This window comes from Callorhinchus milii, unplaced genomic scaffold (genome assembly GCF_018977255.1).
Source record: "Callorhinchus milii isolate IMCB2004 unplaced genomic scaffold, IMCB_Cmil_1.0 Scaffold1, whole genome shotgun sequence".
Lineage (NCBI taxonomy): Eukaryota > Metazoa > Chordata > Chondrichthyes > Chimaeriformes > Callorhinchidae > Callorhinchus > Callorhinchus milii.
Window position 1 is genome coordinate 3758042 of NW_024704742.1, and position 13436 is coordinate 3771477.

The window sequence follows — 13436 nt, forward strand, 5'->3', positions numbered from 1 at the left end:
ATTCTCAGGAGGGTTGTGACCTTTGCGTTGTCACAATTTCATAGCATTTACTTTGATCGATTAACATCCAATTTCGTATGCTGATCGATTCCCTATAATAATAATAATAATTGTATTTGACGTACGCCAGAAGGACGTCTGAAGAGTTCCACGGGATTCACTGTGAAATGTAGTGACTGCGTATTTTGTAGGCGAATGCCACAGACAATTTGCACTCAGCAATGTCCCACAAAAAGCCATAAAGCCCCTTGGGACGTCCTCCCGACGTGAAAGGGGCTATACAAATGTTGTGTTTTGTAAAGCGAGTGACCGATTTTATTTGGGGGAATGTTCGGCCAGGACACTGGAACAAATTCCCTTCTCTTCTCGAGTAGTGGCAACGGGTTATTTAACATCCTCTCGAGCAGGCTGATAGGGTTGCGGTTTAACATCTCATCCGAAGGACAGTATCTTTGACAGTGCAGGGCTGCGTTGGAGCGTCAGTGAGTTGAATCTACGATACAAGGTGGTTGAATCCACAACCTTCTGACTCAGGCACAAGTGCCCTACCAACTGAGCCAGGCTGAAACCCGACACCTTTTATTTTCAACAGCAGAACGGTTCTGAGAAGGAATTAGGAATTTTATTTTCCAATTATTCCAAGAAAAAAATCTCATTGGCCGGGGACCGAGGCGAGCTTTGCACAAACTCCGCACGCGGTAACTCAGAAAGCTGTTTTAATGTTAAACTCCTTCTTTTTTTCACAAAGAAATGTGGTTAAGAGTCCAAATGCAGTCCATCTGACATCCTCCGCACCGCTCCAAATGTTTAGAGTTCTTTTGAAAACTGTTCTGCGTGAATGAGATTCCTGAAAACTCTCGAGATAGGTACAGCCAAACCGCTTCAAAAACTGCTCAGGGACTGGGCCAAAGGGCTTTTTATATAAGGATGGCCTCTGAGAAGGTTTCGCCGGTGTGCAAACCAGGTGTTTGTTAACAGGGAGTAGTTGCTGAAGGGAGGTAGTTGTTTAAACAAGCTTGACTGAAGTTGGGATGAAGCAAAGAATCAATATTTTAAACCTCTCCCCATACTCTCCTCACTACCCATCACCGGCGTATACTATAATTTTAGTACCAATGGAACTAAACTTCGATTGGATCCCAAACTGTAAAACATTTCCACGGATATCTTCAGCACATTCAATTGGTCTCGGGCAGCATAAAATGCGTTGCCTACAGATACGCAATCTGCGCAGCAAAACGCTGCAAAGCATTTTGAGACATCCCGACAAAGTGATAAAATGCTTGCAGCAAATGCGAGGATTATTATTGTAAACAGCAGCAAAATGACACAATCATCTCAAAATGTGCAGCGAGGGAGGGGTTCCCTAAACCATGATAATCAGAGTGGGCCTCTGGTTACAACTCTCTAAATGGGGAGAAATGTCGTCTACTTATTGAGCATTTTACTGTGTCCAAAATGTGGCAAATTGTTGAATTCAAAATCATTTTTCTCTAATAAAGAGTCCTTGCGTTTGATGTAGCCCCTTTCGCGTTAGGAGGACAACGTTTCAAAGCACGTCGCAGGATTTGCAGTAAAGCCCTGTGACCGTGGAATGTGTTGGAAAAACTCCTTTTTCTAAAAAAAAAGTTGAGGGAAATCCAACTTCGAAATTGAGACGAGGTTTGAAGAAGGAGCCAAATTCTGGCCATTCGGAAATGCTTTGTGAAGTAAATCTCGAATTTCTCCCCATAACTGCTCTCTCCGTCCTGTCAGCTCACCTCAGTTAGCAAAAGGTTAAACCCTGCAATACCAAATGTCTTTCAAGAGCGAGCGAAAAGCAGAGTTTAAAATCAAAAGCTGTCCGTTTTATACACAAGCTGTACAGAGATGATAACCTGCTTGAAGGCTATTGTAGAAATAAAAATTGTTGCTCTTGCGTCACAAAAAATATACAGGACCATCTCTTGCCCGATGCAAACAAGTGTTAAGATAAATATTTCCTTACTACTGTTGTCCACAGGTGATGTCACTCTGTTCCTGCCAGGACTGCGCTAACGATAGTTTAGCTGAATGTACTTGCGCCGTCTGTGACAATAATACAGTTTTCGTAATGTTTAGTTCGACTGACGCTAAAATTAGTCTCTCGCTCACGCCTACTGCCAGCAGCTTTGTGTGTTGCACTCTGGCCCCGCTGTTTCCAGATCTCAGAACGCGACAGGGTTCTGCGAAGAGACAACAGATCACGTTGCTCTTCGCTGGGGGGGGACCTATCTACCTGTTCGTCCATCGAACTATTCCGGCAGGTTCGGTGTGCCACAAGCCACCCGAGGAAAGACATCGGGCATAAATCATCATGCCTATCAACCGATCGCGTTGCAATTATAAAGTCGCCCATCGCTGCAGACTGTGAATGACAAGAGCTGATATCGGATGGGGAAAAAAAAATCAAATCGATAACTTACCCTGGAGATTGTCAGGGGCATGTTGAAGTCTTTGCCACCTTGCAGTCTGAAACCCCATGGCGACGGGCCAGTCAAAGACACACTGTAGTTGCTCATGATTTCACCGTCGGGAACAACACGTTCGTTTCGGTTTCAGGGTCAAATGAGCCAACTGGGGGAAAAAAAACAGTCACACACAAACCGAAAGTTAATGGCAAAAAAAAATCACAGATATACGTGAATCGTGACTGCGGTATTTGCAGAACGATACAGAGCGTTTGCAAACTGTTATTAGTTATTGATCATTTTATAAACGGTAACAGCATCCGATACAGCGCCTTATCACGTCGTTGAGCTGTCTCGAACCGCTTCGCATAATATATACCGTAAAGTGTAGTGACTGTATATTTTGCGGGCGCAACGCGGCAGCCTATTGCGCACAGCGGCGTCCCACAAACGGTCGTGGGTTGAGTGACCACGTTGTCTTTTTTTGAAGGAATTATTACCCCCGGAAAAGCAATCCGCCAATCGACTAACAAGCGGGTTCCGACTTACTGCTCGGTAAACAGAGGTGTGTGTGTGTGGAGTAAGGAAACTTGCCCAACGTTTCGCCCCCTGCCCGGGAATCGAACCCAGGTCGCTCGCTTGCGAGGCGAGTGCCCTAACCACTGAGCTACAGGTTTCCATATATATATATATATGTATGTATTATATACTTCTAAACACAATTAGCAATGAAACGTCAGTGGCTGTTTGGGAACCTTTAAAGAGGAACCGTCTAACTGCGAAAGTTCATGTTCCCTATGGGTTTTTTTGCCTTAAGATTACCATGATTTATTTTAAAAAACGAAGTGGTTTTTATTACCCCTTTTCCCTCACTCATCAGAGGGAAGTGTCAGTACTTTGAAACATCTCCTTCTAAGTTCGGATAATTCTTTACATTGATAGTTTCTCTTGGGATAACGGAGCGTTTTATTTAAAAGCACGATTCTTTACACAAACACCAAGTATTAACGCAAAAAAGAAGGGCTACACTTTAACCCAATACAGCGCAACCATTATAACTGGCTTCGGGATTATTTAACATGCTACTGTGTCATTTCAGTCTACAAACACTGTTCCTTTGATACGGTACAGATAAATACAACTTATCTTACAAGCAAGGAGACGCAGACCCACTCTACCAACACTTGACGCCAACTATTACACACACAGGTTTGTCGGGCATTACTGTACGTGCCTTTTTTTAAAAAAAACTGGTTCTAATTGCAATCCACAAAAAATGACCAAACTATTATTTTTGTTGCCAACGCCCACCGACTCCCCCACGCTATCCTCACGGGTAAGAGCGAGCGTCAAAAGATCCGCCCACCGGATATTATTTGCAAACTATACGTCAAGGCAAAAAGCAAAGAAAACGGAAAGGCGCGACTGAAGGAAAGCGATTCAAAGGTTCTAAGGTCATTGGTTCAAGCCCCAAGTCGGGGGCTTTGAACTCACTCGGCGGACACTCCGATGCAGTGTTTGGGATGTTCTGGATTATTGAAGATGTTGGCCGTCCTTCAGAGGAGACATTAAACCGGGATCCTGTCTGCCTCTTCAGGTGGACGTTAAAGATCCCAGAGCGCTACTCGAGAAGAAGAGGGAGTTTCTCCCGGTTTCCGGACTAACAATCGCCTGGATTAAAAAAAAATGTCTGTGTCGTTCACTTCATGGCTGTTTGAGAGACCCACAAACCGGCTGCTATCACCTAAATTGGCTGCCACGTGCTGCCTACAAACTAACGCAGTCACTACACTTTACGGTAAATCGTACAAAGTATTTTGCAACCTCCTCCCAACTTGAAAGGCACCGCTACCAAATGCAACGTTAGTTATTAATGAAGTATTATTGTTACCTCAATGAGTCCAAATGCAGATCGCTGGCTAGCAAGGCTCGCAGGAGAGAAAACAGCGAGCAAATAGCTACTAACAAACCAGCACAAGCCAGTGTCTGCTATATATAAGGAACCCACTGTAAAATGACACCAAAGCATTTCGGAGTTTCACGATGACGCAAGGTGACCGATTTAAAGGTTTGATTTTATTTACAAGCTAACCCAGGACAGATCCACGCCCCAGTTACAGTAAATCCATGTGGGTTTGAACTTGTTACAAGAATAACAGACGCATAAACCCCTTTGAAAAACTGTTCCAGGGCTTTATTACCGGGGGATTAAAAGAAGTATTTGTATCTCCAGGTCTCTTGCTGGTTAATGTCATTAACACAACCAAAATATAAAACAGAGGGCACAACCCATCGTTGAGTCACACCGTGGAGCTGAACAGAACAGAGAGATACTTCTGAGTCTCTGTCTCCCACCGCCATTCCCTATCCTCGCTTCATCTCAAACAGAATCGACCTGTGTGATAATTCTGCTGAAGCTGCTTTGGGAAGTGTTCCTAAATACATTACCAGCTCAGACTCAGCACAGACTTTGTCCCAGAACGCAAACCGACATCCTGAGCAATACGGTGCCACAGACAAGTGGCCGCATGAACCCATCCGTCGCTTGTCTCCTACTCAGCAACTTTCTCAGCTGCCTTGCGGGCTACAGAATGGACTGCTGAAGAAACTTGAAGCGAAGGGGCGAGCTGATTTGGTTGTTTTTTTAAGATATTAACAAAAAAGAAAACGATACGCTTTTGTTCCTGACGGTTCAGTGAGCTTGTTTCGGACCCCAGAACGAGCAAAATCCCCAGGCGTAATCCCTGATCTGTGTGCGCAGCGTTAATTAATTTCACAGGACTTCCAGACTTTACTGAGGAAAGTCATCAATCACTGCTCGCTCTCCGGAGGTGGAGAAGGGGGAGGGGGGGGGGAAAGGGGGGAGGCGAGATAAGTGGGGTCACTTGAAACTGGTTCTGAGGCGACATGTTTAGCAACCGAATGCCAGAGTTGAGTCAAATCTCCGCGGCCGTCTCGGTGGGCCAGTTCCTGAGCCAGGCAAGTCCGCAGTACAGCAACGCAATACTGGCGACCGAACAGCCCAGCCCAGCCCATCAGCGGGATTTGGAGGGGCAGACCGGTCACTGGGGGCTGGGAATCTCCCCTAATTGGCTCCCGTTAAATCTGCAAGCCACAGCTCCGAAAGGGGTACCGTGGTGCTCGCTGGAAAAGCACCAGGAAGCTTGCCAGACAACGCTCACTCCGTACGCAGTACAGTCTGCTTAAACCTCAGCATTATCCTAACTTGCACTGTGGAGTCCCCGAGCCTTGGCCATCGTCACCGTCTACCCAGTATTCTCCGGGGGAAGCAGTACGCATCCGGTTCCAAACGGAAATTTCCACGTGTGATTGGCTACACGTGTGCAGTTTGAATACTCTTAAACCCGGTGATGGATTTCCACATGTCAGGCGCCAAAGAAAATATCAGGAAAAGTATAATAACGTCCCCCGCACCCGTCATTAAGAAAAGAATTGAGCAAAACGAACCAGCTCACGATCTCCCCAACGTCCCAAAAGGCTGACGTCAGTGCCTAGAGTGGCCCTTGAAGAATGCGAGTTCTCCACACGGTCAAGGTGGGTGGAGGAAGGGAGGAAGGAAGGAAGGAAGGAGCTGAACACTGTTACGTGAAAGTTACGACAATAGCTTGAGTTTATTGAGTATCACAAGGTCGGGCGGCAGCACAGTGTAGCAGAACGTCACAACTCTTGGCCTGCTGGGCTTCTAAGTGACCCGAGTTGCTCAGATACAGGGCACGAGATCACAAGGACGGTTCAGGTGAAGAAGACCCTTAGGCCCATTCCAGGATACACCACCTGTCATCGTCCCCTCACAGTCCCAATGTTATTCAAATAAAAACCCGGGACTTTTTGGTTCTCCTCAACCGCCATCTTATCACTTCCTCCTCGCTCCCTCACTCAAGTCTATTGGCCTAACACCCACGGTGAAGAAGCTAGTTTTACACAAGTGTCGCTGTGCAATGCCAAACGGTACAAGTTGATAAGTGTACAGCGAACGAGGTTCCCCTTCTGTACGTTCGCATAACATATCAGCGTTGCCCATCGGAAACAGAAATTTTCAGCGATACCAAAATTGTCCATCGTTGACGGACAGTTTTTGTATGGCTGAAAATAGCAGGTACCGGTCTCACGGTTCAAACCTAAATGGTAGATTTATCCACACATTAGCCTTTTCACTCCAGCTTCAAGCAGTCAGTAGCACACTGATCTACAGTACAATTTCCAGCGGCTTTATACAGCCCCTTGCATATCGGGAGGGCGTCCCAACATGATTAATAGTACAACAGTACTAGCATACTGATTGTCTTACCGACGATACGTATCTAAGCAGTGGTATTTGTCAGCATTGTGAAGAGCGCACACCAGTAAAATCCTATCGTTTAGTCATACAACTACAGAATTTGTCAGTAACGGTAATCTATACATATACAGTGTACAGCTCCTGAACAACGCTTTGAACCTATCAGAAGGGACTCTAATTTTTAAAATCTTTCAGGTTTGGAAAGCGTACACGTGTGCATTAACTTTCTTTCCTCTGCCCTTCTGTCAAACGTGTCAAAGGAAGAAACTGAGGCACGCATCGTAACAATGCATTTCAACAAGTGAATAACACTGGACATCCCCGGGTCTCAAAGTCTGATCATTACGATAAACGTTTGTCTCACTGAAAATCTCTCTCTGAAAGACAGTAATCACGCTGCTAAGCTTGATCCCTAAATCTCTCTTATGCAAAGCCTCCAGAAGCCACAGGAGTGAACAACTCGCCTTTTCGGTAACAAATCTCAGAATAATTACCAGGAATTCAAAATACGATAGGCGCTGATTTGAGTTAGCAATTCCACTAAACTCTGCTCGAAGGTTTTAAACAGCGCCTGAATTCCTTGCTAAAATTACTGCCCCGTTGCAACTCAGTTAATCTGCAGTTCACCTTTGACACCCCAAAATGGTCAGTAAAAATGACTAACCTGTAATTTGGTAAAGCCTTCAATTTTCTGAACTGAATACCTTATGCCCAGTGACACCTTTGAAGTTCACAATGTGCAACTGCAAATAAGAGGACAGAATGGCCCCCAGGGAAACCCACACAACTACTGCAAGGCAAACATACTTTTTGCAAGTCACGCTTACTCACCGGCCAGCGGAACGGAACGGAAATAAATTTACCTTATGCAAAACAAGTAGTCAGTGGTTTTATCTATCTACATTGTCTGCCAACGAAGCCAGAGCAGTTGTTGATCCGTGGACGCCACAAGTTCTGCAGTTTCTAAAGAGTGTGCGTGTGTGTAAAAAAACAGTATAATAGGAGCCTGACTGAATGGAACTTTTGTATCTCTCAACCGCCTTCAGCACTGTTGACCACTCGATCCTTCAACAACTCTCCTCTCTAATGTAGAAACATAGAAATCTACAGCTCAGGAGGACGCCTTTCGGCCTGTCAAACCTGCAACAGCTCAGAGCGAGGACATCAATTGAATCCCACTGCCCACCTTCAATCCATCTCTTTATTATACCTATCTACTTCCCTTTTTTAAAGCTACGATGAAGTCTGCCTTACTTCCACAATAATAATAATAATACTAATAATGCTTGCATTCGATATAGAGCCTTATCACGTCTTCGAGTCGTCTCAATGCGCTTCACAGAATATACTGTAAAGTGAATTGACTGTATATTTTGTGGGTGAAACGCGGCAGCCAATTGCGCACAGCAGCATCCCCACAAACAGTCGTGGACTGAGTGACCCATTTATTTTTTTTAAGGGATTATTACCCCCAAGAAAAGCGATCAGCCAATCGACTAACAACCGGGTTCCTACTTACTGCTGGGTAAACAGAGGCGTGTGGAGTTAAGAAACTTGCCCAAGGTTTCGCCCCGACCGGGAATCAAACCCAGGTCCTCTCGCTTGCGAGGCGAGTGCTCTAACCACTGAGCTACAGGACAAATGCCATTGATTCTAAGGCACACCCCATTACGGACACATATTGTGACAAAAAGGCCTATAAATCAAGTAAATACCATATCCAACTGATACCCTGCTTAGACTGCTGTCTATAACTGTTCCTCTTGTGCCTCGTGACCACTTTGAGAATGTTTTTTATGCCGCAATAAATACCCGAAGCCTTGCAAGTACAAAACTGGGTACAGCTGCGACGAATTGAGGCAGATTGGTGACTTATCGCCCCCAACGAGATAGCAGATTAAGATAGAAGTACAGAGATCCCATATACATATATATATATATATTAAAAAAAACACCGTTAAGAATAGCAGGTCTGGGACTCAGGCAATGTAGTTCATCAATCCCGTCAGCTGCATTTAATACGAGAGCCTTGGTTTATAATTAGCATCTCCCGTCAGGAAAACGTTCAGCTGATTGGATGAAAAGGCAAGTACACAATGTCCCAGCTTACGGCCTGGCAGGGTCGGAGGTAATGAATACACACGCACGCTGAGATCTATCAGTTTGCTATGCGAAGCTCCAATGGCTTTTCACCTATGAGGTCTGCAAGGTCAGCAATTAAGTCACTTGTGCACTGAAGTGGCTTCGGTGTCTGCCACCTCCAGGCACGTCCCACCCAATCATTTCTCTGTGTCGGCACCTGGATCATTCCTTGCAGTGAAGAAGACAGGGCAGGTTCGACCTCAAAGGAGTTTCGTAGCGCTGTGGTTAGAGCGCTCGCCTCACAACCCAGGTTAGATTCCCGGGCGGGGCAGGGCGAAACCTTAGGCAAGTTTACTAACTCTGCACGCCTCTGGTTACCTAGCGATATGTAGGAATCTGGTCGTTAGTTGATCGGTGGATCTCTTTTAGGGCTGGGGGGTGGGGGCTAATAATCCATCCAAAAAAATTGTGGGACGCTGCTGTGCGCAATTGGCTGCCGCCTTTCACCCGTTAAATACACAGTCAATTCACTCTACAGTATATTGCGTGAAGCGCTTTGAGAGGTTTCAATGACGTGATAAGGCGCCATGTCAAATGCGAGGATTATTATTATCATCATCAATTCGGTAAAACTTAAAAGCAAGCTCCTTAAGCAGCGCGCTAAGCCTTTTCAGACGAGTTAGTTTATGAACTCACCACCACCACCACCCCCCCCCCCCCAACCTCCCCTCCTCCTCCTCTTCTGCTACTACTACCCATTCCTTTCCCAACATAACTCATTCTTGCCGGTTCTAAACAAATAAATTCTCAAAAGCTGTATCTTGTCCCAAGGGTTTACACTGACAAACATTGCGTTTAATCGCTTTGCAGTAAGAGCTTCACCTCTGTCGCTTGAAGAGATTTACATCGGTTACTTTGATCTGCGCACAAGCTGTGAACTCCGTTCTCTCGTAGATTCAAAGCCCTGGGACGAACCTGGCGTTCGTTTCGAGACCCGGACTGCTGTTGGCTCACGTGGAGGAGCTTTTATTTAGGAGCTACTTCAATCAAAGAGGATTAGTGGCACGACTGGCACAATCACAACACATAGTTCTCTGAAACATCTGGATTTGTAATCAAGACAGCTGACATCTGAGTGTATGTTTTAACGGAAGTACGATAAAATAACCTCGAATACTACCTGCCCCTAAAACAGTTAAGTGCACGATAACTTTTGAACTTACTTCCCCCAACGGTGGAGACCTGTAGCTCAGTGGTTAGAGCACTCGCCTCGCAAGCGAGAGACCTGGTTTCGATTCCCGGCGAAACCATGGGCAAGTTTCCTTACTCCTCACGCCTGATAATAATCCCTCAAGAAAAAAAATATAATAATTTGGTCACTCAACCTACGACTGTTTGTGGGGACGCTGCTGTGCGCAATTGGCTGCCGCGTTGCGCCCACAAATATACAGTCAATTCACTTTACAGTCTATTCTTTGAAGCCCTTTGAGACGTCTCGGAGACGTGAAAGGCGCTATATCAGAATGCAAGGATTATTCTGTTATTTATTATGTTATGATCATGCCCACTGAAACTCACCCCCGATTCCACCGGCCTCCAACCTTCAAAAGGAGATCGCAAGGTAGCACTCGACTGAACACGTCAAACACATCGCACATTTAAACGGGCCCTTGCAAGTTATACCAGTGGCAAAATATACCAAATGCTGCAAGTAATATTTTCCAAGAGTACTTCGCAAAGATTCTGTACATCTATTATACTCAGTGATTATAGTCTGCGGGTCAGCCCAGCTCACTCAGTTGGTAGCACTCTCACCTTTGAATCAGGAGGTTGTGGTTTAAGCCCCACGTTCAGGACTTGAAACTTGTATAGTCTAAGCTGATGCTCAAATGCAGTGCTGGTGATACGCTGCACTGTCGGGAGATGCTGTCCTCCAAATTTGAGAAGAGAAGGAAGTTTCTCACAGTGCCCCGACCAACAATCTCGCAAATAAAAAACGGGTCATTCACTTCACGGCCGTTTGCGGGATGTTGCCATGTGCAAAATTGGCTGCCACGTTAAACCACAACACTGCATTAAATTTGTGGACAAGATCATTAAATGCTGAAAGGTGCAACACCAAATGTAAGGATTATTATTATTATTACTACTACAATGGACAAGTTTTCACAATATTTTACGAGTTTGAATAATAGTAATCCATGCTATAGCGTATTATCACGTCATTGAGATGTCTCAAAGTGCTTCCCGGGATTTACTGTGAATTTCAGCGACTGTATTCGAAGGCGAAATGGTGTCAAATATCATACAATGATGCGAAGTCTGGATTTCGTCCACAAATTCCATTTAGAAATTCTGCCTCCTTTTTGCACTCACTCCCTTGTTCCTGGGATTTTATATATATATATATATATATATTGTGCAGCGTCATTCCAACCTTTTACCCTAAACCCACAGGTGTCCCAAACTGTGAGCACAACCAGGTCTGTATACAATACGATAAAATTACAATAAATAAATAAAACGCAAAATACTGCGGACCCTGGAAATCTGAAACAAAGAACAGGAATCGCTGGGAACACTCAGTGATATATCAGGCGGCAACTATGGAGAAAGGAAAGCGTCGGGTTCTGACGAAGGGCCGTGGACCCAAAATGTTAACCCACTTTCCTCTCTCCATGGACGCTGCCTGACCCTCTGAGTGCCCCCAGCGATCGCAGTAAAATGACATTTGTATAGCGCTTTTCACAACGGGAGGAGGTCCAAAGGCGCTGGACAGTCAAGGATTTGGACCTAAGCTGGGGGGGGGTGGGGGTTGGGTATCAGGGAGGGTGGGGGTAGGAGGATGGCTGAAGGCGCAGTCAAAGAGGAGGGTCTTGAGGCGTGCCTTGAAGGAGGCAACGGAAGGAGCGAGGCGAAGGGAATGGAGTTCCGGAGGGTGGGGGCAGAGAGGCTAAAGGCTTGGCCCCCCCCCCCCCCCCTAAAAATGGACCTCTGCTGCCCAAAAGTCCTCAAAAGAAAACTAAAATGATAGAAAGAGTTTCGGGATGGGAAGAGAGTGAGACTATCAGTGGGATCTGATTTTGAAATAACAGATTTTTAAAGTCGATGGACCTCTCCCTCACCTCCCCACTGAGACCCTCAGCTCTGCCCCCACTCTCCGCTCAAACCCTCCCCCCCTCCCTCACTCTAACCCTCGATGCTATCTCTCCCTCTGCTCAAATTACTCTCAAGGCAAAGGGAAATTTCCACGCCCGGGTGGCACTCGTTTGTGCAATTCAGTCTGGTTCAGATACTCGGAAGCACGGCGATGGTTGCGTCAAACACTCAGCCAATCCAAAAAAAACCTCAGCTCTTCCTGTGCTCAAACCCAACCCAAGCAACAGAGCAACGGCTCTCGGCCGCACGTTCAAACCCAGCCAGGTCACGGAAACAGCTTGCTTTACAACCCTGACCAGGGAGGGAGGGAGGGAGGGAGGGAGGGAGGGAGGGGAAGGAGGGGAACGAGGCTAAGTGGGGAGGATGACTAAAAAAGTGGACATCATATGCCAGTGGTCACATTCACAGCAAGCGTCATCCTATAACCTTGTCGAAAAACACCAACCCTTTTAACCCCCCCCCACCACCCACCTCCTCGAAGCAGGCTGTGAGCGAGAAAAAAAAAAGCCAACCTCAAATTCAAACTGCACTAAAGTTGCTGGTGCTTGGTTAGGATCTGGGCTCTCCTTTGAAGTGTTGCCCTGAAGCGGATGAGAGAAAAAAAAGAGCCGCACTGTGAGTTTAAAAATACAACGATAAAAGTCCCAGCCACTTGACGGGCAAAGTCACATTGCACGGAGATATCGACATCAAGGAAACGTGATGTTTGCCGTTGCCATTGGCGCAAGTGATTACAAACCCGCTTTTTTTAAAAAAAAACACACACACACACACACACACACACAAAAAGGATTCAAACGAAATGGGCGATATCTTTCAAACCGAAGCAACGCAACACCGGGCTGAACAGGGCGCAAGATGCCAATCCCCACGCTATAGACCGCAGAGAGCGGTGCTGAGACAGACAAAATAACCGAAATAATCCTTGCATTTGGCGAAGCGCCTTATCACGTTGTCGAGACCTCTCGAAGCGCTTCAGGGGATTTTTACTGCAAAGTGATGCGAACCGCCCGTGTATTTGGCGGCATGCCATTTCCACCACCCCACCAAAACCCAACGCTCAACCTCGTGCTTGCCGCCCGCGGGTGCGAAACAGAAAGCGGCCGGTCGGCAAGAGCAAAGGTACTCTCAGACACCACCGTCTTCTGGATTGCTGAGGAGCATCGCAGGCACAGAGAGAGAGAGAGAGAGAGGGAGAGAGAGGGAGACCTGGGGGAGTCAGCTGCCTGAGGATAATGTGTATGTGGTGCGCGTGGGTGTGCGTGTGTGTGTGTGTGTGTGCGTGTAAGGAGACTTTGACCCAACGAGCTGCACATAATTCAGTGCCCAGCCCAGCCCAGCTCGAAAAAGTTTCCTCCGCCCCCTGGTTTCAGCTGCCGGCGCCCTGCCCGCAACTGGCACGAGCTGCCTCCACGTCTCCCGGGCGAGGTCGGGCGACTGGTGGGAGAGGGAACGCGAGGGAGGGT

At 46.5% G+C, this 13436-nt stretch overlaps 1 protein-coding gene across 7 annotated transcripts in view; it reads right to left on the reverse strand.

Moving 5' to 3' along the window:
* LOC103184491 (PDZ and LIM domain protein 5) overlaps window positions 1-13436 on the reverse strand; it is a 142325-nt gene that overhangs the window by 125130 nt on the left and 3759 nt on the right. For 6 of the 7 annotated variants that reach the window (XM_042336486.1, XM_042336474.1, XM_042336491.1 and 3 more), the window contains exons 1-2: window positions 4321-4406; window positions 2445-2595 (exon numbers count right to left, since the gene is read on the reverse strand). In XM_042336486.1, coding sequence (XP_042192420.1) covers window positions 2445-2540 — 96 coding nt within the window. In that variant the 5' untranslated portion in view covers window positions 2541-2595; window positions 4321-4406. Of the gene's footprint in view, window positions 1-2444; window positions 2596-4320; window positions 4407-13436 lie in introns of those variants that run through there. The other variant, XM_042336462.1, reaches the window with a different exon arrangement.